General features: G+C 37.4%; 2 protein-coding genes and 1 long non-coding RNA gene across 3 annotated transcripts; 2 read left to right on the forward strand and 1 right to left on the reverse strand.

Annotated features, from left to right (window-relative positions):
- The first annotated feature begins 7,783 nt into the window (after positions 1-7,783).
- On the forward strand, positions 7,784-14,644 carry LOC131323830 (protein ENHANCED DISEASE RESISTANCE 4-like). The gene is made up of 5 exons (XM_058355688.1): positions 7,784-8,416; positions 9,382-11,671; positions 12,333-12,393; positions 12,493-12,716; positions 14,278-14,644. Exons 1-5 carry the CDS (start codon positions 8,302-8,304, stop codon positions 14,330-14,332), a joined length of 2,745 nt encoding a protein of 914 aa, XP_058211671.1. The 5' UTR covers positions 7,784-8,301; the 3' UTR covers positions 14,333-14,644.
- Positions 14,645-15,462: 818 nt separating this feature from the next.
- LOC131323891 (uncharacterized) lies at positions 15,463-18,532 on the reverse strand. The gene is made up of 2 exons (XR_009199219.1): positions 18,222-18,532; positions 15,463-15,676 (listed from the first exon to the last, which is right to left on the reverse strand). It is a non-coding gene; the product is annotated as an uncharacterized LOC131323891 (long non-coding RNA).
- Positions 18,533-24,368: 5,836 nt separating this feature from the next.
- On the forward strand, positions 24,369-26,198 carry LOC131322290 (hydroquinone glucosyltransferase-like). The gene has a single exon (XM_058353560.1). The coding sequence runs from the start codon at positions 24,571-24,573 to the stop codon at positions 25,975-25,977; it is 1,407 nt and encodes a 468-aa protein (XP_058209543.1). The 5' UTR covers positions 24,369-24,570; the 3' UTR covers positions 25,978-26,198.
- The last annotated feature ends 264 nt before the right edge of the window (positions 26,199-26,462 follow it).

The raw sequence follows: 26,462 nt of genomic DNA on the forward strand, positions 1-26,462 counted from the left end.
AAAAAAAAAGAGAGAAACCCTTTAGTATACATGCTCTGTGATATGCAGGTAGTAGATCTGACCCTTAGTTTACCAAAAAATAAAAAAATAGATCTGACCCTTGGTCGCCATGAAGGAAGGCTCTAGGCTTGGTGAAGTCGATTCAATCGTAGGCCTTCGGTTCCTCTTCGGTGATGTCACTGGACAGGAGGAGGTAGAGGCTGCATCTCCTCTGCTAAAGCCCTGGTCGATAGTCGTCCTCTCATAGCCACGATCGGACGACCCAAAGAGACGTTGGAGAAGAGAGAGAAAGATTTTGTCGGTGTACAAAGACAAGCTCCAACCGTCCAACGTCGGCCAGTGGAGATGAGTTACTCTCAATGACAGCCGGAGGAGAGAGAGAGAGACCTTAGTCCTCAGATCTGATCGCCTCAGTCCTCACAGTGGATGGAGGCATTTGGAAATGAGAAATGAGTCAAATAGAAAACCCTACACAATGCTATACTTATATATATAAAGGGTATTTTAGTAATTTTAAGGTTCGGGTTCGGGTATCGGTTCGGGTATCAACTGAACCATAACCGAACCGAAACCCGTTCGGTTATTCTATGTGCCAACCATATCCGTACCCACAAGAAAAATTTCGGTTATGGTTCGGGGATAATTTCGATTATCGGTTAGGGTACCCATCGATTCGGTTCAAATTGTCATCCCTAATTTCTTCTGTCTTTCTTTCCCTCTACTTCTGTGGTGACCATAGAAGTCATTTTCGTCGCCTAAAATTAGATCGTGATAGTATGATCTCATGTTGTACGGGTGCAGGTGATTGTGTTTTTGTATTTAATTTTCTATTTTTCCTTTACTTTTCTCCACAAAAATAGAATCCAAACATATACTGTAGCACCTGCCTGACAAGCTATTTTTTTACGGTCCTGCTACGAGCAGGGACAATTTGCAGGGACAAATGCGTTTGGCCCCATTTGGATCCCGAAAAAATTTAAAAAAATATCCATAAATTTTTGAATATTATTTTATGGGGACCTGTAAAAAATCAACTACAGTGAATATCGGTAAGTATTACTTTTGTATAAGTAGGGACCTGAAATTCGCCCCTACTTATCCAAAAGTAATACTTACCGATATTCACTGTAGCTGATTTTTTACAGGTCCCCATAAAATAATATTCAAAAATTTATGGATATTTTTTTAGATTTTTTCGGGATCCAAATGGGGCCAAACGCGTTTGTCCCTGCGGATTGTTCTTACGAATTGTCCCTGCTCTTAGTTTTTTTGATTTTTTTACTCCTACATTTTCCTCGAATTTTTTTTAATGCTTTTGCACGATTAATTATTTCCATGTGCTTTTCAAACTGGCTAATGATAAACACCATCATTATGAAAAAAGGATCGAAAATAAAGAACTCATTTACAAGTACCGACCCCCTTGTCCTGATGGTTCACAGATCGGCTATTAGAGCCCACCTTCGCGTTCCACACAAATTATCAAAACCATTCATTAAATTAGGTTTGGATTTAATTTAGTCCTGCAAGTGTTTAGAAGGGGAATTTTTAGGCCGGTCCTAAAAATTAGGTTTGGATTTAATTTAGTCCTGCACAATTATTTATATTTTTTATTCCAATTATGCTCCTTCACGTGCATCAGCGCACTAAACTAGAGAGCATTTAGTATAGAAAAATTATCCAATGCTCCATGAGCATTGGTGCATCATTAAAACATTGTTTAAATTTCAAAAAGTCATATCTTTTGTTGTAGATATTCATTTTTAAAAAAAAATTATATTTTTAGAACCTACTCGATGATATCTACCAAATAAGATCCATATTGAATATAAAATTATGTAAAATTAAAAAAATATCATTTTCTATGAGAAATCTCTATGAGAACTGTTTCTAGGATAATTGTCTCTATGAGAACTGTTTATGAGAATTATTTCTATAATAACCGTTCCTATGAAAACTGTCTTTATGAGAATTGTTACGGACAAAAATACTCTTGGCTATGTGAATTAGTTATGAGAACTGTAAATTCTCATAGTCAGCTCTATAAGAACTATGTGAAATGACTATGTGAACTGAAAAATACACAGTTCAAATAGTTTCACCACACACTTAAATAGACAGTTCTCATAGAAAATACATAGTTATCATAGAAAATACACAGTTTTCATGGATAATATAATTCTCATAGAAAATACACAGTTCTCATAGATATTTGTCATTAACAATATACAGTTCTTTAAGAAAAATACATAGTTCTCATAGAAAAATACAATGTTCCCGTGGAAAATACACAGTTCTCATAGGCAATTTTCATCTGTAATACACAGTTCTCATAGAAAAATACAATGTTCTCATATAAAATGCACAGTTCTCATCGACAGTTCTTACCCTTAGCTATGTGAACCGAGTATGAGAACTGTCAATTCTCATAGTCAGTTCTATGAAAACTATGTGAAAATGGCTATGTGAACTGAAAATATACAGTTCAAATAGCCTCACCACACACTTAATACACAGTTTTCATAGAAAATATGTAGTTGTCATAGAAAATACACAGTTCTCATGGACAATACTCAATTCTCATAGAAAATACATAGTTCTCATAGATAATTGTCATGGACAATATACAGTTCTCATAAAAAATATACAAATTTCTTGAAAAAATACACAATTCTTATAGACAGTTCTCATAGAAAAATATACAGTTCTCATAGAAAAATACAATGTTCCAATAAAAAAATACACGGTTCTTATAGACAGTTCTCATGTATAATATACAATTCTCATAAAAAAATACAATGCTCTCATATAAAATACACAGTTCTCATAGATAGTTCTCACAGAAAATATACAATTTTCATAGAAAATATATAGTTCTCATGGAAAATGCATAATTCTTATAGACAGTTCTTATGGACAAATACACAAATCTTATAGGAAAAAATACAGTTCTCATAAAAAATACACAATTCTCATAGACACGTCTCATAGAAAAATACATAGTTCTCATAGAAAGTACACAATTTTCATAAAAAAATATACAATTCTCATGAAAAAATACACAGTTCTCATAGACAGTTTTCATAAACAATACAGAGTTCCCATAAAAAAATATACAGTTTTCATAAAAAATACACATACGATCAAAAATTGAACAAAAACAAAAAAGATAATCAAAATCAAATATAGTTATAAATGTTCTCACCGCCATGTCTTAAAAAATTAATCAAAGTAAAAAAGTAATAGTTCACATAGGTAATAAATTGATTTAGAACTAAATTTTTAGTTAGCTTTATGTGCGCCAAAGCCTTACTATACATTGATTACAATTCAATTGCCCAAGTAACTGCCTAGTTCAAAGATTTCAGATATGCACTTCACATAGCCGAACTGCGATATGTCAAACTCAAATCCTGATTTCCACTTCTCATAATCGTCTAAATCCTCTGCAAATTAATTACCTTTGGTGTAAGCAATTTGAATTTGGAACTCTGACTAGTCTTTGACGGTTTGTTGGTTCTTTGTAGGTGATGTAGTTCCAGTTGATGTGTAGCTGGCAGCGGCAAGGGCATTTGGTGTCAAGAGCTTGAAGAGACAAATTCAGAACATGATGTAGTGGTGGAGATGATACACGATAAAACCGATTTTACCGATACAATGCTCTTCGATGCCGGGAAGAGAGCATCGCCACCGCCGTCGTCACGACGACGAAAATTAGTGGAGAATGCAGATCAATGAGGACGGCGTCAACATCATCATCGTCCGCACTAGCGTCGCCGGTGGTGGCAGTAATCGAAGGTGTTGGTAGCTGGTGGTGAAGAGGTGGTGGAAGCCGGGTGGCGCGACGGGGAAGGCGGCGGTGGTGGAAGTATTCTTTGTCACTAACCACTAGTCAGGCTTCTTCGTGATCCTCGTCCAACTCGTCGTCGTCGAACTTGCCATTGGAGGCTTCGTGGCTGGTGGGTGTAGTTTGAGAGAGAAAACGAGAGTGTGAGGGTGAGGGGCACAAAAGTCATGAACCAATATACCCGAGCCTAAAATATGGGGGCAGCCTCTAATTTTCTATTTAATCTAATATACCAATTCTCATCTAAAATACAGAATCTTGAATTCTGAATAAAAAGTTGATAGTATATTGGATCAAGTACTTGTAGTTATCAAAATGAGTTAATTTTTCATAGGGCCACTCAATAAAAATATTATAGAGTTAATGACCAGTTTGAGTCATTTGCATGAGACCCGGAGGTGAGCCTTGGGAGCCAATCTGTGCACCATCGGTGCCAAATGGGTTCGGTACCCATAGAATTATTTGAAACTTAAGGGTAGTGATTTTCATTCCTTTTTTTGATAAATGCACTCCATTTTTTTATTTAGTAAAACTTTCATATGTAATTTTTCATTAAAAGACAATAACTGACAATGTCCCGATGGTGCATGAATCGTCAATCAGCACCCACCTCTGCGTCCCACACAAAGAGGGCTACTACAGGTACAACATTTGGTGCACAGCAGCCGTGCATAGATCACTTTTGTGCCTATCTTGGGCCCCACAAAGATGATTGGAGTTGCTCATTTTGTTCCAAATACTTCGTTTATGGTTTCTGTAAAAAATCACCTCAATCCGATATCGAGAAGAGTGTTTATGAATCATCCAACCTTACTTCAAAATTTAGCCTAAATTTTCCCATATCGAGAAGGGTGTTTACGAATCATCCAACTTTGCTTCAAAATTTAAGCTAAATTTTGAAGCAAAGTTGGATGATTCGTAAATACCATTCTCGATATCAGATTAAGGTGATTTTACAGGAACCAATGACGGAGCCATAAAATTAGCTTGGTGGGAGCACCATTAATTAACATAGTCTCAGAATCTTCTATCTTTCATAGTAAACGGCTGTAATATAAAAGAAATGAACTTAGAACGTAAAATTTGTTGCATTATATATACCGATAGATAACTTGTCTTTATGAAAAACAAGCGCGTAAAATAAATTTTGCTGGGAACTTGACAAAGATAATACCGGATGTAAATGTTATAAGATAAAAAATGTGTATACTTTTTAAATATAAATTGTCATGACCTTTAGGCCCCGTTCCGGAACGAAAAATAAGTACTTATTTTTTAAGAAGCTAATTTCAAGCTCAAAAATCACGTGCTTACGCAAATAATTTTCCGATCACTATGAATCTTGTTTAATAGATCTCATTGAGATTTTTGATACGGTGCAAAAAAAATTAAAAAATTATTTTTCATTTACATTATTTTTGAGTTTGAAAATGTGAAATAAGTACTTATTTTTAAGAATGTGTTCTGAAACGGAGCACAGGCCCCCACTGCTAATATACTCCCTCCGACACTGACAGGAACCATAAATGAAGTATTTGGAACAAAATGAGTGACTCCAATCATCTTTGCAAGACTCGAAACAAGCACAAAAATGATCTGTGTGCGACTGCTGTGCACCAAATGCTGTACCTGTGGCTTTACTGCCACAGAAATGGAGGATGTGGAAAAGTAAGTTTCTCTTTTTTTTTTTTGGTCAAACGGAAAATGGAAAAGTAAGTTTCAGAGAGAGGCAAAGAGGCATGTAGTAGGGTCTGTTGGAATCAGGAAAAGGACATACGTACTGTATGATTAAAGTCAAAGAAACATGAAAGAAAGTTGATCTTCGGACTGCTACAGTGAGGTGTGGGCACTCATGATAATGAGATATGTGTTACACACAAAGCAATCTGTGCACAGATTATGTAATTTCGTTATGGGACCCATCATGGGTCCCATATAAATCATCCGAGCTGTTCATTAAATGTAAAATATTTTTTTAAGGGTCCCCATAAAAAATAAGCTCAATCCAATACCTATAGATGCTTCATCCAACCATTTAACTTTTCATTTAGATTTTCGGATAATGAAAAGTTATATGATTGGATCGAGCACCTATAGGTATCGGATTGAGATTTATTTTTACGGAGACCCTTGAAAAAATATTTTACATTTAATGAACGGCTCGGATGATTTTTGTGGGACCCGTGGTGGGCCTCATAATAAAATCTGTGCACCGATTGTATGTGTGTGTAGACTTTCTGCATGATAAACTAGCAGAAAGTCTGCTTGCACAGCAAAGGCTGCACAACAGCCGTACACAGACCAGTTTTGCGCCCGTCACGGGTCTCGCAAAGATGATCGGAACCACTCATTTTGTTCAAAATACTTCGTTTATGGTCCCTGTAAAAAATCACCTAAATTTTGAAGCAAAGTTAGATGATTCGTAAACACCCTTCCCGATATCAGATTGAAGTGATTTTTTACAGGGACCATAAACGAAGTATTTTGAATAAAATGAGCGGCTCCAATCATCTTTGCGAGAACCGAGATGGGCGCAAAACTGGTCTGTGCACGGCTGCTGTGCAGCCTTTGCTGTGCAAGTAGCAGCGTTCATTAACTAGTTGCTTCTTCGAATCCATACATACAGATTGTGTACAGAATACATGTGGTGATGTGAGTTGGTTCCAATCGGTAATGATTCCCACACATACTTTTATACACATATCATGCACATACATTTTTGTGCAATATAGGCACCACACAAACGATCTGGGTCACCCATTAAATTTAAAATATTTTTTCAAGTGGTCTCGTAAAAAATTAGCTTAGTAGGATAAGTGTAAATACTCGATTCAATTTTCTAACTTTTCATTCAATTTTGAGGTCCCTAAAAATTGAATGAAAAGTTAGAAGATTGGATCGAGCATTTAAACTTATCCTATTGAGTTTTTTTTTTTTCCGTAGGCACTAGAAAAAATATTTTCAATTTAATGAACAACTCGTATTCATGGGTGTCCAAGCCCAAGCGTAGGGCTTTAGTAGTCAGTAGCATAATAACTCGATAAGACCGAGATTGATCTATAGGGAATGAGGTTTTTGGAGTGAAAAGCTTTATCGGACTATATGGTGGTTTGTGGCTGTAGGTAGCCAACCTTTTAGTTTGACGATTTTTTTTTTTTTTTGAATTTGAGACCAGGATTTTCTATTTTAAGATAAAAATACAGATTGCAAGTATTTAGATGGGACACTCGGGCCAAGGGTTAGTATCACTTAAATTATTGAAATGTAAAACACATTCATTTTGGGTCTCTAAAACCAATCTATTTTTCTGCGCACAGTCCCTAATGAGATTTCTCTCCAATAATTTGAACATCTAAGGTATCCCATGTAAGGGTGTCCTACAGTTATGTCTCAAAATAGTTTAATGTTATGTCTTTAACTAGTTATGTTATATCATTTTAAGGGGATACCGTAATAATGACATAATTCTTTTTTAGGAAACACCATAGTGTTATGCCATTTTTAAAAAATACAATATATCCCTCTTAGTAAAATTGTATTATGCCATTTTAAGAAGTGTTATGTCTAATATAATAATATATAAAATGTTATGTCATTTGAAATGTTATGCCTTCAAATAATTTAATATGGTATCACTCAGACAAGAGGGCCAATATGATTGTGTTTAGTTGAGAGTTTTGATAATGGGTGGAGAGAGAAATAAAGTAATGATTGAAGATATGAGTAATGATTGGAGAGAGATAAAAAAAATTGATAAGATAATAATTAAAAAAATAAGATAATGATTGAAGAAAAAAATAAAATAATAATTAAAAAAAATTAAAATTAAAACTAAACGGTGAAAAAAAAAAAACGCCAAAGCCTCTTCTTTTTCTATCTTTAGGGCATTATCCTTATCCTTTTATTTATCGATCTATCTATCCCATCCTACTCGTTACTCCGGAAGCCAAAGCCCCTTCTTTTTCTCTCATGTGAACCAGAAAAAGAACGCGGCAGAAACCGGTCTCTCTCTCTCTCTCTCTCTCTCTCTCTCTAACTCTCTCTCTCTCTCCCCCCTACTTTTCTTTTTCCTTTTGTTTATTTATTTCCTCTGCAACACGGAAAAGCTTGGTGCGCTTCAATAACTACAGATTTCCTCTCTCTTTTTTTGTTGGTACGTAAAAGATTTCCTCTCTCTCTCTCTCTGTCTCCTCTCTCCCCGAACCCACGACGCCAAATCACTCTCCGCTTTTTCACAATTCACACACACTTCATTCTTCAAGCTCCAGCTTCAGTTCCATCAAACCCTCTCTGTCCTTGGCAACATCTCAATTGATCAGTTCCCTCAAAGCAGATTAGGTTTCTTTGTTATACACCTATATATAGGTATCCGTATACGCATAGGTCGACGGGGTCGTGAGATGATAGTTTTATAGTATTACAAGTAATTTTTACTACATTTATTTGGGGGAAAAATGTCAGAACCCTCGGAAATTCGTCTAGTTCGTTGCCCCAAATGCGAAAACCTTCTTCCAGAGCTCAAGGATTACTCCGTTTATCGGTGTGGTGGTTGCGGTACTCTTCTTCGAGGTTTGATTTCCTTCAATGTTCTCTCTTTGATTATCTGTTTGTTTCCCGAGGAAAAAACTTGACAGATAGGTAATACGGAATGCCATACCAAAAAGTCTTAACGATAGATTCACAACTTGCTTGCTTCATCGCTTGTGTTTTATCGTTTGACTTGGGTTTGTTGTTACGTTGACTTGCTTATTGGGTCCTAAATGATGAATATGTTCAAAATTCGTGTCTCTTTGGTCTATCTGGACTTCTTTCTCTCATTTTCTGTTTGGTTCCCGGGAAAAATCAAGGATTGCAAAATTGTATAAATATGCTCTCATGTTGATGAATCATTTCTCATGTTTTTATGTTTGAGTTTGTTTTGTTGTTGCGTTGACGTGCTTATTGGGTCCTAGAGTAGTAAAATGTTAACGATTTCCCCTTTGGATGGTGAGAAAGGATAACAAAGGGGATTCATTTCTCACCAAATCTCACCATTTTGGTGAGAAAATGGTGAGATTGGGTGAGAAAGGGAAAAGGTCAATAAAATAATTTCATTTTTGTACTTTTTCATAATTTCCCACCAAAATACTGAATCCAAATGAGTGATTTGGCAAGAAACTATAACTCTTTATTTTCTTTTCTCATGAAATCCCTCCATCCAAAGGGGCTGTTAATTCCTTTCTTTTCTTGCTGTTGCGCTTTCTCAGTAACCGAGCACTTGTTTGTTTCTCTGTTTTCAAAACTTTTCCGGCAATTTTTTTGGGGAAAATAGTCCAATATTTTAAAAAAAAATAGTAAGACCATACTTTCGTATTGATGATCATTTTCTCCGCTTAAAATGAAGAACGCATGAAAAGGATAGAGTACTCACTATGGGTTTAGAAACAGTTTGTTATAGGTGTTCGCGAATCTAATTCTTAAAACAATTACTACCTCTGTGGTCATATACATACTTCTGATTGTTTTTCCCCTTTATATTGCATTGTTTATTACAGGTAATACTGAAATTTTAGAGGTTGAAACTTTGTCACATGAGTCTGATGAAGAAAGGGTTAAAGGGGGTTCTGATAAATTTCCCGAGAAATTAAAAAATTACAGTTTTCCCGAGGGAATGGATCAGAGTGATGGGTCTGAGAATCATATTAAATCCAATAGTAGTCATTCTGGAACATCTGATAAAAGGGTGCTTTTTTGTAGTACGGCAGACAACCATAGGAATGGTTCTTCCACCAAAATTTATGAACCGGGTGTTGGGGGGGTTGATAATCTTGAGGAAGACTTGAATTTATATGAATCAAATCGTGTAGAAACGGGAAAACAGTTTGAGGAGTTGAAACCCCCATATGGGATTTCAAATGGGTCTCAAAACTCAGCTGGGGTGGCTGAGTGGAGGAGTGCCGAGGAAGGTGAGATTGAGGGGTTTCGGAGAAACCCAACAAGGGATTTCCATGGTGTGAGATGTTCAACTCCCATGTATTCAGAAGATAGTCCGTCGAATTATAATTTGAGGTCTAGTTATGGCAATGGAGAAGCAATGAAGAATAATCAGGACAGATCAGATGAGTTTTGTAAGGTTGGGTATCTTGATCAAGACAGAGCTGAGCTTCTGAGGAAGTTAGATGAGCTAAAAGATCAACTTAGTCGGACTTGTAATGTGAAGGATAAACCTAAAGAAAAGTTTCCCCTTGATCGGAGATGGGTACATAATGAAGAACCTTATGGTGGTTTTGAGTCTCAACGTCCTGATGGCTCATGGGGATCAAATGGAAGACTGCAACATGGAAGGCATTATCCCGAGCCATCACCATATATGAATAGACAAGAAATGGAAATGCATAACCTTCATCCTTCAATGCATACTCCAATTCAAGTCCAAAGATTTGGGGGTCCTTTAAGGTCCCAAGGTCATAGAAGAGGTCCACACCAAGCACCCGGTGCCCTCCAACAACCATCATCTCATCCCTACTTTCCTGGACAGTATACAGATACAGATGTGGATCCATTTGAACCATACCCACCAATTACGAACTTTCACCATCCCTCTTGCTCTTGTTTTCATTGCTATAGCCAACAAGAAGTTCCAGCTCCAGTCGCACCTGCCGCTTTCCACAATAGGATTTTTCCCAATGCCCAAAACAATCTTATGTTCTACCATCATGAAACCCCAAATGCATTTGGTCCTCGGGATTGTAATCATAAGATTGGACATCCTCCTCCATTGAACTCCAATAACCTCCAATCCCTCGCAAGATGGCCTAGCGATCATAATTCGGAAGCTGCTGGTTTTGTTCATCGCCGCCCTCCTAGGGTGGTGCTAGCCACCCATGGACGGCGTTGCCGCCCCATAGCTGGTGGAGCTCCGTTTGTTACATGCTACAATTGTCTCGAATTGCTTCAACTGCCTAAACATTTTTTGCTAATGGATATAAATCAAAAGAAAGTGCGATGTGGTGGATGCTCTACAGTCATCCTTTTCGCAATTATCGACAAGAAACTTGTTTCCATTTGTACGGAGTCAGAAAGAACTCCCAAGTTAGTTGATGATGGTCCTAAAGCTACAGTAATTGGTGGTACTTTGCATTCTCGTGTTCATGCAAACCTGGCTAGAACAACATTTTCCTCTGATGATTATGATGACTCAGGTTATGATTTTGAGGCGATGGATAGAGAAGTCATTTCTTCCTCAACGGGGAAGGGTTTTTCATCAAACAAGTCTGGAGAGATGGGACGCATTCACTCCACATCTCCCTATTCTTCTGAGGATGAAGGTAAAATTGACACTATGTCTGCCAAAGTAGAGGAGTCCAACTGTGTTGAGCCGGTAGCCGAATCCAATCTCTCCCCACCGGCTGCTGGTTCACCCCTTAAATATCATCTTGACTATTCTGATAGATTCCGTTTGGTGAAACGATTTGGAAAGGGAAGCCAAAGTGGGCGTTCAGAGAGGGAGAAGGTGGAGGATCCAAAGAAGGTTACCTCGCTGCAAAATTCAATGGAAGAAATATCGTTGGCAACTGAGATGGACGTTTCATTGAATGAGTACTCAAATACTGGGACATCTCAAGAATCAGGGGACATAAGCAGAGAAGATCAACTGAGAGCAAATAAAGGCAATCAGTCATTCTTTGAAGGCATTAGTAAGGAGAGCTTTAAAGACTCTTCTCAATCCAATCTAACCATTGAGCAAAGCTCAACACATGTCACAATCAATGGGAATCTTATGTCAGATCGTTTGTTAAAGAAGGCTGAAAAGCTTTCTGGACCAATCCATCCTGGACATTACTGGTAAGTACATGCACTCTCTGATTCCATGTGCGATAACTTTGGTACCTACTGTTTGTGTTTTTTATCATGTCTGATTAGGTTATCTCAGGCATTCATTGTGAGAAGGATGTGGATAAGTTCAATCCTGTAGACAATTTGCAACATATTTTATTGTGTTTGGCTGTCCATCTAACAAGTCTGATTTGTTTAGACTTGGTTTTGGTCTAATTAAGTCTTTTCTCTATTGAACAAGCATAGATTTGAGAAAATAAGTCTGAAAGCTTAGAGATCTCAAAAACCAGAAAAATGCAGTGAAAAAGATTACCAGACCCCTAATTGGATGGAAGCTTCGTTTTTGTTTCTTCAAAGACTTGGTGTATATGCGGTAACTTTTGTGCTCTTTTTTGTCACATTTTTATGGGATTTTTTGAATTAAAATCAACACGCAAAATGCTGTCTGAATAGCCATATTTAGGTACGATCTTATTTTGCAATTTAATAATGAGCTTATTAGTTGGTAACTTCGTAATTTGGTATGACCATCAAGAAAAGGAAGTTTTCCTTGATAGTTGTGCTATTATTATTTCTCACTTTCTGGCTGCTGTGCTGCACAGAATTGGTTGTTCAGTTTCTCATGCCTGAAGGTACAATGATTTTTACTGTCTCTATTTTCCTTCGCTAGGTATGATTCCCGAGCTGGTTTCTGGGGTGTGATGGGTGGGCCCTGCCTTGGCATAATTCCTGTGAGATCAATAAATTCTTCTATGATAATACTTGTCCAACGATATTTGGTGATAGCTTGTAATCCCTAGTGTTAACTTGCTGGTTTCATTTTCTTGCAGCCATTTATTGAAGAATTTGATTATCCAATGCCAGAGAATTGTGGTGGTGGAAATACTGGGGTGTTTGTGAATGGAAGAGAGCTTCATCAGAAAGATTTAAACCTGCTTAGCACGAGAGGGCTCCCAACTACTAGAGATAGGTCTTACATTGTCGAGATTTCTGGAAGAGTGTTGGATGGGGATTCTGGTGAAGAGCTGGATAGACTTGGCAAACTTGCTCCGACGTAAGCCTCACTTTGCTCGTTTGAAGTATTGAATTTGGTTTTATCAACTTCTTAGAGGAAGGAAAAATGTATGTTCTTACCAAGCTTGACCGATAAGTAACAACCACGTAATTCATGCGGCTTAATATTACAGTATTACTCGACAGTTTTACTGCAGTGTTTGGATCATGGAGTTGGAGTTGGAGTTGGATATATGGAGTGAAGGAAAATGATAGGAAAACCACAAAGAACAAATTAGCTTCATAACTTTCCTATCTTCTTATCTTCTCTCATTTACTTTTTCCTTCCCTTCATAACCCCATCCACAATCCATGATCCAAAACACATGCTAAACTCTGAATACGTGGAAGCTTCTCGGCTTAGATAGCATACATGTGTGTTCTGGGATTTTCTTCGATCGTTACTAGAAGATAGAATAGGATAAGAAATGCGGATCAACGTTAAACGGGACCAGGGTAAAAACGGCTGTTATGTAACATAATGGCCATTACGTTATGGGTTTTTGAAGGCCTGATACAGTTATGGGTGAAAATAATGGCGTTAAGAAAATTTACGTGGGTATCGGCTAACATAACGGTCATTACACCCCGTTAGAGGACCGCTACTGCACTGTTACGCCTACAGAACACTGAGAACAACTTTTCTTTTATTTTTCCCCCTTTCTCAAACCTCCATGTGATCCTACTGTGTATTATTTGTAACTTTTTGAGATGCCTTCACGTGCTAAAACAATATTTTGAGAACCAAACTCTTGTTTGAATGACAAAAAAAAAAAAAAAAAACTTCAATTTCATTCTTAAAATGCAAATTTGATGAAAGCTATCTTAAAACTACTTGTAATAGTAAAATATTGCTTAAAAACATTCAATTCAGTCATAAATAAGGTTAGAGCATGTGTATCAATGAAATTTTCAGCATTTGCTAGTGCTTGAAAAAAATTCACGAGTGCGGTGTCCGATTCCCGTTACACATTTGACCGATACTCTTGATACCCGTTACTCATGACAGTTGCGCCGACCAATACCGCGATTTAAAACCATGAACGGGACAGACAGGAAGTGGACTATAGTTTGGGATTAGAGTAGACCAGAGGTCTGATGAATGAAACTCTGTAAAGGCTAGCACTGCTTTAGCTTTGAATTGGGAACTTGATGCCTCAGTATGTCTTATGATTTGGGCGACAGAACGATGGGATGAGAATATGGTTGTTTTATGGAATATGAGCAATTAACGTGATTATCTTCCTTCGAAGTCCTTAATTATTTGTGATCTTGGACTGTGGAGGGATGGAGTTTGACCGTGAATGGAGTGGACATTGAAAAGGCTATTAACAATTTGAATGTTGTGTTAGTCTTGCAATGAGAAAACTAGTATCTCCCTTTTTGGGTTAATAAAATTCAGAAGTTGGGTTTCTTACCAATTATTTTTTGACTTCTTCCCCAGCATTGCATCCTGATGATGAGCAAATTCCACATGAGAAAATTGTGCATCTCAACGTTTTATAGTGACAATGTTTATTATGCTTTGACGCTTTTCTAACATGACTATTTTTATCGGACAGAATTGAGAAGGTAAAGCATGGATTTGGCATGAAAGTTCCCAGAGTAGCTGCATAAGCAGACTGTTCTAGGGGCTACACTCCCCACAGTTGCTTCTGGAATGTGAATAATCTTGAAGGTTTGCTATCTCAGAGTTGCAAAAAATACCCTCAGTACAGTTTACGTCGCATTGTTAGAAATGAATGGGAACGGGATGATTGGATATGTCACTGATGTCTTGATTCTTGGTTTGTCGAAATGCCCCTTTTAAGTGTTCTGCTTTGGATTTTGGATTTGTATGTCTATAACATGAAATTTTCCTAATTGTGATATATGTTTTGCTGAATGCTTACATGGATTCCTCTCAGGAAAGAAAGTTTTCTTTTGGCATCCCATTTCTCATGTTTATCAAGGGTATATAATGCGCCATTTGTGATGGAAGAACATGCGCATTGTAGACTAATTAACATTCTTGTGAGGAGTGATTTCATCTCTTGGGGGCATCTGGGTCTGCATGCCTTTTCATATTTTTGGAGGCTCGATAGTTCGAATAATCAATCAGGTTTAGAAAATGTTGCATTCATCCCTTCATCAATCCTCAAGATCCTCAACCATACCACTGCTCGTAACTGTCATCACTTGCACTGCCATCCACCGCCGTTGTCTCTCCACCACCACCGCCGTCGTCATCCTTCCACCACCACCAGCACTGTCGTCATCCTTCCACCCCCTACCACCTTTGCTACAAACCACCATCGCCACACTACCACTAACACCACCATTACCATCACGTCTTCACCACCACACCACATGTAATCACCTCCACCGCCACCACAAACACAAACACGTGACATCAATTAATAAATCTGAAAGAGAACAATCAAAAATAATTTAACCAAAAAGTATTAATCTCTGTGTCAGTTGTTTAAGTTCAGCTATTGATAACTTAAAAAGTTCCGCCTCCAATTTTCAGCTTTCAATTTTAGTTTTAACAAACACCACCATATGTGTTTTCCAGAATCTATTCTTTGAAACAGTCTCGATTCTATTCAAGCAATAGGAGCCCTATCCAGGTGGATGGCAAGTGGTATAACAAAGACAACATTGAATTTCCGATTGCTAAAACAAAAAAAAAACACACATCAGCACCCCAAAAAAGACAAGAGAAATTACACCCACCAGCAACCAGCAACCAACATCAACACTCATTGCCAACAACCCAAACATATCTTATTCAATTCTCATGAAAATTTACGTCCCAAACAACTTCTTAAAACATAGAACTTGCAAATGTCATACCCAGAAAACGTAGATCCCACAAACAAATCTAGAGTATTCAAGGAACATAATTGCTCTTGCATTTTCCTATTTGGTTGAAGGATCTCCATCTTGCTTCCTAGGGTACGGTTTTAGGAACGGATCCTGCATATTCAAGTATGAGCACAATATGTCAGATTCGGCACAATGCTCATTGTGAAATTACAGCAACCTGACAAACATGGTTTGTATGTTCCAACCCTTTCTTCCTCACAATGAATGAGAGCACAACATCTGAGGCTTAATCTAAACATAATTTTTAGCTTTCTATCATTGTCTCAAGCCAGCTAATGTAGTTAACAAGAAACTTATTTTAATGCACAATAAGCGCAACAAAAAGAATGAGTCACAAACATGGGATGCTATGTTTCTGAACAACCCTATCAAACAAGAATACCCACCTCTGAAAATTGGAAAAGCTTGAGCCTTGAGTTAATTGTCTTACTCGAATATATAATTCAAAGATTGATTTAAGTAGTTTTAGTTGGAGATGTGAGATTGCAAGTGTTTCTGGATTGAATGGCATTCCAGCTGCTTATGAAAATAGAGAAATTCGCCAAAAGCAATGAAGCACCAACAGACTTAACTGGTCACCCTACCCGCATCGGATACGTGGCCGCCGAGGACACGCAATTTATACGCTAGGTGGCATGTCCTATTAGTAAGGGACACACTAGGAAACCGTTAGGGATGTACGTCTCAAGTTCGATGCTGGTAGTACATGGCAGAGGTTAACATATAATTTGAAAACATATTTCGGATGTTGAATTATGATATTTAAGAAAAATAAGGTAAAATTTACAAATAAACAATTTCAACCCGTTAAAACCCTTATTTCACATAGTAAAAGGTAAGAATTGCACATAACAAAATTAGCTTTGGTTGTTTCTTGGTACGATATCCACATGAATGCCAACTGAATCTATATACCTATTTTTCCGTACTTTTCGTCATGTCCGTGTTTCTATTTTATTTTTATAATTGTTGAGTCCCGTGTCTGTATATTAGTGCTTCTCAATCAACTAGCAGTTGCCAAGACAAAGTTTGAATAACAAGAATTGCCAAAGCAAAAAAGAATCCATCAACCCTATTCATGGCCATGTTTCTACAACAACTTATTGTGGAAAACTACAAATACACTTGTCATGAATTCTTAAGGAGGTTACCAAAAGCCTCGCAAATCGATCTCAACTGCTGACATCAACATTTCTATTAACCGTTTCAAGGAGCGTAAAAGTCGATGATACAAATTTTCAAGGACAAAAATTCAACGAGAGAGAGAGAGAGAGGAGAGAGAGAGAATCATCTGAACTTTTTTTAAACTGCTACATTTCTCATGATCTATTGTGGAAAAATAAGAAACATCTATTCCAATTGTGAACAATCTCATGTAGTCCCGTTTTCTTTTCCCCTACAATCAATAGCTCTTAAGATCATCTTTACCAGAGCTTTAATAGCTTTTAACTTCAAAATGTACTTTGCTAACTCGTGTTACAAATTGAAGGATAATTATTTTGGAACACTCCAAGAGACCCTACAAACATGACTCTCTTATTAAAACAATTTGTTGTCAATAGAAAATAACAATAATTATGAAAGATCAAAATTTTGGAACAAAAAAGAGAGAAAGGTAAAAATTTAAAATTATAAAGTAAATTGTATTTTGGTATTTGAACCAATTATTCTTCAAATTGGAAGGGTGTTTGGAGTGCCAGCTCGAGTATACCAAAAGTACCAACCTCTTCAAACTTTTTGAGATTTGGTGTTTGTAGAGTGAAATTTGGTGTTTGGAGCATCTCCAGCAGATGCTTCATAACTTAACATCAAATGTCTACGTTGCTAACTTTGTATTTTGAAGAGCAAGATATCACAGTGCACTCCAGCATAAAACATCATGGTCATGCTACTTCTTTGGTTTTTGCTAACTTAGTAGTGTACTCCAAACTCTTTAAATACCAAAAATGCTTTTCAAAGTGAAAACTTCTAACTGGGTGAAAGCAAAGACTATGAGCCATTATGAAACTATGAGCCATAAACTAGGCTGCAGACTCATATAGGTATTTGACGGATCCTACCATAAGATAAAATTTAAAGATAATAAATTGAAGGACGCATAATTTTTGAAAAGTCTGTTCGAGCCCCTAAAAATGCACAAATCGTTTCAAATCTTTGACATTTGCCATTTGAAGCATCTGATGCTCTAGGAGGGTTACAAAAAAATCCAGTTTGTTAACTTAAATATTTCTGTTGAGAGGAATTAAATATATTAACACAACACTTGAACCACTATAAACACTAAAGATAATAACTCCACAGGTATACTTGATCTAATAATATTTCAGCAGGAACTACAGTTGAGGGGATTGTTGACCCAGAAATTTCAACCTTTTCCTCCAAGAAAGTAAATTAGGAAACCCTAAAACGCAAAACAGACAGCACTAGTAGTTCCCCACAATAGGTGGTTTCACATCACAATTCCAAGTGGTTTGAGATTACGAAACCCCTAATTCATCGATCTGAGCAATTTTAACTTGAAAGAACATTTATAATTCTACAAGATGCATGTGAACACGAATTCAACCACTCAGTTGTTGATTCGGTCCCCAAAATTCAGTGAAAATATGGAGAAAACCTACGAGAGAGAGCATACGTTTTTGACGAAGAGGAAATTGGCGACAACCACAGTGGCCACGATTCCTCCCAATATAGCTGCTGGCCCCGTAAGCAGACTCCATTTCCTGTGTATCATCTTCTCTCTCTCTCTCTCGAATTTCGACGACTTGCAGAGTTGCAGTCTAATTTGTTTTGCCTGTGGCGTTTCTCGATCTTCTAGCGCAGCAGCGATTACGGGGCTGTAGCAATATTTTTGGGCCTGGCTGGTAATGATTATCATGGGCCTAGTATGAGTGCATTACCCTAATTAAGGCCCATTTGCTTGACAGACCTAATAGTGGAGGGATATATATATATATATATATATATATATATATATATATATATATATATATATATATACATACATACACACAAAACTTCTTATAAGGGCGCTTTTACCGTATTACGGTAAGGACGTTCCTTTCTCGACCAATTTGCAATAATCCTAGCCGCTAAATGTGCTCAAAACATGATTTTAAGGGTGTATGTGTGTGTGTGTATAGAGAGAGAGTATTACTATCTTTTTTATCAGCAAAAAAAGAATTTATTAATCATTGAAAGAGTTAAAAGGGACATGAGCATGAACGACATCACAATGAGAAAAAATTTGACATCCCTGTGAGGTTGGCACCCCAGGCCCCGACAATCACGCGCCTCTCGAGCCCCTGAGATATTGGTTGGCAAGATACCCGCCCAATTACAAAAAGATCAAAACCTAATTACAAAAAGATACCAACCCATCTATTATTGCACCGGGATGATTGGATAAATTGTATCAAAACCCCGATGATATTGCATATTTCACATTTCGTGAGACTATATGTCCAGGACGTGTTTTAATCTTGATCATACATAGTTTAATTAACCGAACGAAGGATATTTGATCATCTTAGGTATATAATCTAATCCAATGCTACCTGACTCTAAAGGCCTAAAAGTTCATGATCAGTTGCTAAGCGTGAAGATTTTGTTTAATCATATCAACTAATCCGCCTGACGTTCACGAATCACGCCATACATCAATTCCCTCAGGCCTCAAGGGATCAAGTCTAGTTATTTGGAATTTTGAACCATATACTTTCGACTTCTGCCGTTATTTAGTTATCGTTATCTGTCAAGGTCTTAGAACATTGAGGAAAAAGCAAATGAAACTATGACATTTAATTTGTTGTTCAAATATGCTGAGATTTTTACATTTAATGTTTTTTATGATACCCCCCAAATTGACTCCGCTCGCCCAACTTCTTCCCTTTCAGTTTCTCATTTCACAGGTTGATTTTGCTAAAAAATCTTGCTCTATATGTGTACGCATTGGTAGGGAACGAAGCTAGAATTGTTAAGCACTCAGATCAAGTACCCAGGTGATGCTTGAAAAGATGATAGATGTAGCAGTTGTAGTGAGTTCCTAAGGACAATTTATTAGTAGTTATCAATAGGATTAAATATGCAGAAAGAATTAAAAATCTATACTCATATTATTGGCTAGAGAAATTTTGCAACTTAAGTGGCCATAATGTGGCTCTGCCTTTGCGTATTAGGCTGGTTGGATCAACATTGTGTTGTTTCATGTAACTTGAGATATATGAGGAAGCAGCTTTTTTGGTTTTTGATTAATATTTTATTGCTAGTGTGCTCTTTCAATTGTTTTTAGTAGTAAAATTTGTTTGGCTGTAGGGAAGGAGCCAGGGAGGAGTCAGTAAGGGCGGTTTTCCTTACAAAGGGAAAAAAAAACTCTACGATTATATTTAAAAAACAATAATATTCTATAAAAGTATATAGGTTCGCCCCCCTCTAGTATTTTAGAAAAAAAATTCGAATAGTACTAACCTTTGAAATACAAGGATACCAATATTAAAATCTAAAGTACAAACATTAAAATCCAAAGGCTATGGTAATAAAAATAAAAATATAACAAAAACATAAAATTTGAGGGTTAACATTGTGAATTTGTGAGTACCCCATTAATAAACTCCATGTTTTTCTCCCACAAAAATACAAAAATCCCAAATCGTTAAGAGGGTTTCATATGTTTTCTTCTCTCTGACCTAAAATCTCCATGACACATCGGCCCCCCCCCGCTCTGGGCTCAAAAAATCCCACATCGTCAGGACCTTGAAGGCTGTTTTGAAGAAATTAGGAACACCAAGTAATCTTTGGTGAAATCTAAGTTGTAGCTATGAAATGTGTGAACACTAGACTCCGCAATGAACTTTTAGCAAGTTTTTAGAACATTTACATAGAGAAGGATATTGCGTAGGGGTTTGATGCTAATTCTATTATCGATGTTTTTAATGACATGAAAGAGCGTCAAGTGCAATTAATTGAAGATGACTTGCTTTACTAGATAGGATGAAGTAAGGGCATCCACAATGGCTGAGCAAAAAAAAAAAAAAGGGCATCCACAATGCTATAATAAAAAATTAATAACTAAAAGTTGCCACATCAACTTTTAATTATTCATTTAAGAGATTGCTATGGTTAGTAATGTAGATGTCTACAATGTTATAATCAAAATTGGATAACCAAAACTTGTCACATCATGTTTTTAAATTACAAAAAATTAAAAATTGTGAATAGTAGAAAATATTTTTTCCTAAAAATAGTTTTGAAACTAATAAAAACAATTTACTAGAAATAGAAAATAGTTTTTGAAACTTTTTTTTTGAAAAATAAATTATTTTTTAAAAACTGTTTTCTAAAAGAAACAATTTTTTAGTAAAATATTTTTTTTCAAAAATATTGTTCGAAAAGGGAAGAGAGATAAAATATTTTTATATAATAATTGGTATATTTGATTGAGAATATATGTAGGGTCTATTAAATTTGGTTATTGTCAAAATGTTGCTAGTTTTAGTTATCAAAAGACCAAATTTTGATTATTTCTAAGGTGGTTGTTAAGTTTGATTATATCATTGTGAGTCATATTTTGCATCAACATTGTTAACTTTAAAAACCTTTTAGTTTTGATTATAGCATTGTGGATACTCTAAATTGTTATTGCTTTTGCAATCCGTTAATTGATGAAAAGTATAAGTAATTATGGGGTGTTGTTATTTTGTACTTTTTTGAGTTCTTATATATTTTAGATTGATATGCATGTTTATTTTTATTGTTTGTCTCGCATACATGGTCGCTCCCGTGTAGTGAAATTCCTTACTTCGTCCTCGGTAACTTCAATAGTCTGTTTTACTAGTATTTTGTATAAGCATTCTGTATATATCTCGGTGGAGCTGTTTGACCAAATTCCTCAAAATCAAAATGGTAGGCTATATAAACTTCTCTTTCATTAGTGTGGGGATGGTACTTTGTGTTTAAGTTGTCTTTGGATAACTTTTCGATACTGACGTATGCGTGATTTCTAAATCATCGAAGATTAATTTCAAGGGAGAATTAAATATCCATCCTCAGAAGAGACAACGCGTAAGTTTTCATCTTCGGAATTTTGAACGGTTATATTTTCATCTCCAAAATCAAATAAACCCAAATTTGCCCATATATATCTATAGGGACATATTTTTGGGACCAATTCATAAACTTTGAGATCCTATTCCATAATTAAAGGGGCATGACAAGTAGATAAAATTCCCCATTTAACGTTGTCCCATCTCTCTCCATCTAAACAATTCCTAACCCTAAATTATTCTCTCTCGCTCTCTCTCTCTACCAAAATCCCCCACCTCCATGAACGTCGCGAGGCTCGGAACCTCCACCTCTAGTGATCCTAGATCGAGAACGGCCAAGAATGGTAGCGGCAACGACGATGAACGGCAATCCAAGATCGAGAATTGCCAACGAATGGCAATGGCGATAAAGAAGAACGATGACCATTCTCAGATCCACTGGAAGCCGCCACCCACTCTTTCTCTCTCCTCTCTCTCCATTGAAATCGTAGCAGTGATTAAGATCAGTCGTGAAGGACAAGAGGTGCGTGAGCAAGCACCTCTAAATGAGTACAAATATGGTAAAATGGAAACAACGTTTGGGTTCTGGAAATCAGGAGAGGTGATTGCGTTTGTTTGGACTCATTTTTTTATGGGTTTGGATCCAAATGGTGATTGTGTTTTCATGGGTAATTTTTTTTGGTTAGGATCAATTAGTGAGGCGATTTGTAGTGTTGTGTGTTTGTTTGCCTTGTGTTTTCATGGGTGATTTTGTTCCGAAATATTTTACAATAATTCATGGTAGATTTATCGTCGTGGTGTATTTCATCGTGAAATAAAAGCAGATTTCATGGTGTATTTCGTCGTGGTCGTCGTGGTGTATTTCATCGTCCATGGAGTATTTTATCAAGTATATATATGTCATAGTGTATTTTAAGCGTATTTCATGGTGTATTATATCAAGTATATTTTATAGTGTATTTTAACAAGCGTATTTCATGATGTATTTTATCAAGCAGATTTCATGGTGTATTTCGTCGTTCATGATGTATTTACCATGAAACCCATTTCAACTTCAAATCTGACATGGATGATCTATGAATTTACCAATCATAAATGGTAAAGGAGGAACTTAAACCGGTGAGATTTTGTTATTACTATTTTTTAAATTTTAAAATCCTCTCTTGTAATTATCTCCCATAATTATAGTGATTGAATCCCTCTAAATTTGGAAATTGTTGAATTTCACTAAATTAGAAAATTGTTGAAGATAAGGAAATAAGCAAATCCCATTATTTTAGGAAACTGTGTTTATTTAAAATCCTAATCAAATCTCCCTTAATTAGGGAACTATATTTACATATATCAATACGTATCAGTAAAAGGATACACATGGTATTTCACAAGCTCAAAGGATAAAAACATAACCGTTCAAAATGAGAAGGATGAAAACTTACGTCATGCCCCTTCTAAGAATGAATATTTAATTTCTCCTAATTTTCAATGGCTAAGATTAAAACGCAGTCTGAACCACTTATTTGACATCCAATCTAAGCCATTAATTTCAATGGCTAAGATTAAAACACTCTCTTTACTCCCTCTCCCCGATCTTTCCCCACAAACCACCCCCTCCTTCCCAAAACCCACCCCAGCCGACACCTCATTTTCGGTCCAGTTTTGAAGAGAGTAATTGTAATTAGATTTCGCCTGCATGATCAAAACATTCATTTCCAATGATTTTCAAATATTACTCCTACTACTATATAGTATGAAGGAACGTACCACCTAATTAATTTTGGCTTTATTTATTGATTTGTGGGGGTGCGTGCATGGCACCCCTTTTTAAATATACTCCATTAATGAACTAATTGAAGCTCTATCTTAACCTGCATGCATGTTCAGTATACCGTCATCACTTCCGTCATATCTGCTTTTCAATTTTAATTTTTGTAGTGAAAGCACTCCTTCGTACGTAATAATGTGTTCAACTTAATTTGGTGTATCTAATCAATGGAAATTTTGGACCTACCAGGTCTTCGATCTAGTAACGCAACAGTTGTTTGTTGCTGATAAATTGCAGCCCCGGCACAGCAGTAAAATTGTTTTAATGTAATTTCCTAGTCACTGAATAATATCACGAAAACAGTCTCTCCGCTTCCGGAAGGAAGTAAGACATAAGGCTTACATTTGTAATGACATCATGGCAAAATGTTTATCAAAACCCAAGTTGGAGTTTTCTCCTATCCAGAAACCACCAGTCCCCTTCCAAAGCTAATTAATTCCACCATTAATACTCATTACATCCCACCACTGTGATACACATATATATATCAGAAATGCTATGTATACCGATGGAATTGTAGGGATATCGTACCGACCGGCGGCGCGGGGCCGTCTCCGGCCACCGGACGGCCGATCCGAGCCGTCCAAAAATTTTAAAAAAAAAAACCGAGGGGACCACGCGGGAATCAACGGCATCCGATGTGTATAGGGTGCTTGATCTAAACACCTTATTTTTTGTGTATATTTATACACAAAAAATAAGGTGTTTAGATCAAGCACCCTACACACATCGGATGCCGTTGATTCCCGTGTGGTCCCCTCGGTTTTTTTTTTTAAAATTTTTGGACGGCTCGGATCGGCCGTCCGGTGGCCGGAGACGGCCCCGCGCCGCCGGTCGGTACGATATCCCTACAATTCCATCGGTATACATAGCAGTTCTCTATATATATATATACTTTCACCTATATAAGTAGTACACACAAACACAACCTTCAAAATCAACCACCAAAAAGCCAGCCTAGCTAGCTAGCTAAACCTTAATTTTTAGTATTCCAGAAAGTACTACTGATCCAAATTCAAACCAAAACCTATACAAAACCATTACATATACTACTATATCATATCATATCCCTTCCCTTCCCTTCCCTTCTCAGTAAATCCACCTCTTGATCAGCATAACCAATGGAACAAACACCCCACCTAGCAATCCTCCCAACTCAAGGGATGGGTCACCTCATCCCACTCGCCGAGTTCGCCAAGCGACTCCTCCTAACCCACAACTTCTCAGCCACCTTCATCATTCCAACTGACCCCGGCCTTCTGCCCGCCGCCCAAAAATCCTTCCTCGATTCCCTTCCCACCGGTATAAATTACCTCCTCCTCCCTGCCGTTAACTTGGACGACTTGCCTGACGACATCAGGGCCGAGACTAGGATCTCCCTCACCATGGTCCGCTCTCTCCCCTCTCTCCGAGATGCTTTGAAGTCGTTGGTTTCCAGTTTCCGGGTTGTTGCTCTGGTCGTTGATCTTTTCGGCACCGACGCGTTTGACGTAGCGGTCGAGTTCAACGTCTCTCCTTATATATTCTACCCGTCCACTGCCATGGCTTTGTCGTTGTTCCTTTATTTGCCAAAGCTTGACGAGTCCGTGTCTTGCGAGTATAGAGATTTACCCGAGCCGGTACGCATCCCGGGTTGCATACCGGTTCACGGGAAGGACTTGTTAGACCCGGTTCAAGACAGGAAGAATGATGCATACAAATGGGTCCTTCACCACGCAAAACGGTATGGATTGGCCGAGGGTATTATGGTCAATAGCTTTAAGGAATTGGAAGGTGGAGCCATAAAGTCTTTGCAAGAGGAAGAACCTGGTAAGCCGCCCGTTTACCCGATCGGGCCGCTTGTACGGATGAGCGGGGCTGATGACGGGTCGGAGAGTTTGAGATGGTTGGATGACCAGCCACGTGGCTCCGTCCTGTTCGTCTCCTTCGGCAGCGGTGGGACCCTCTCATATGATCAGCTTAATGAGTTAGCCTTGGGTTTGGAAATGAGTGATCAGAGATTCTTGTGGGTTGTTAGGAGTCCAAATGATAAGGCAGCCAATGCCTCATACTTCAGCGTCAATAGCCAAAATGACCCTTTTGCCTTCTTACCAAATGGGTTTTTGGATAGGACCAAGGGGTTTGGTCTAGTGGTGCCATCATGGGCACCACAGGATCAAATTCTTAGTCACAGCTCGACCGGTGGATTTCTCACTCACTGTGGTTGGAACTCAACACTTGAGAGTGTGGTCAATGGCGTTCCTTTAATCGCTTGGCCTCTTCACGCGGAGCAAAAGATGAACGCCGTGATGTTAATCGAGGATCTAAAAGTGGCATTGAGGCCAAAGGCAGGTGAAAACGGAATAATTGGAGGAGCTGAGATTGCCAAAGCCGTGAAGGGTTTGATTGAAGGAGAAGAAGGGAAGCAAATTCGCAATCGAATGAGAGGCCTAAAGGATGCTGCTGCAAAGGTGCTTGGCGAAGATGGGGATTCGACGAAGTCTCTCGCTGAGTTGGCTCAGAAATGGAAGACTAAGATTATTAATTAGTTTAGTGTTCCTCTAATATGGTCACCCACCGCCCTCTCTTTTTTCTTCCCTGTGCCATTTTATATTCTTGTGTTGTATGTATGGTTTATACTAGGTTGTGTTTTTTTGTTTTTGACCGACAAAAATCAGTATTGTTAGAAGTTGATGGTGTTGAAGTTGCAATCGGTTTTGTAACTAGATAGTGCATAAAAAGGTTATGAAATTATTGTTACATAGTAGTACTACTTAGGATTCAATTTTATCATAAACAGGGAAATGGACGCGGAGCCAATCAAGTTAGAGGCAATGACCCAACATCACTAATTTTGTTTTCTCTCTTAAAATAAAAAGTCGTTTGTCACTTGTCAGTTGTCAATAAGCATATGAGGGGTATACGTGGTTGGATTGAAGCAACTCTACAGTGGATTGATAGTTCATTTATAATATTATTAAATACTCCCAAATCTTTTCTTAGTACTGCATATGGGAGTGGATTTCGTTACAAA

The sequence above is a fragment of the Rhododendron vialii genome, chromosome 1a (genome assembly GCF_030253575.1).
Source record: "Rhododendron vialii isolate Sample 1 chromosome 1a, ASM3025357v1".
Taxonomy (NCBI): Eukaryota; Viridiplantae; Streptophyta; class Magnoliopsida; order Ericales; family Ericaceae; genus Rhododendron; species Rhododendron vialii.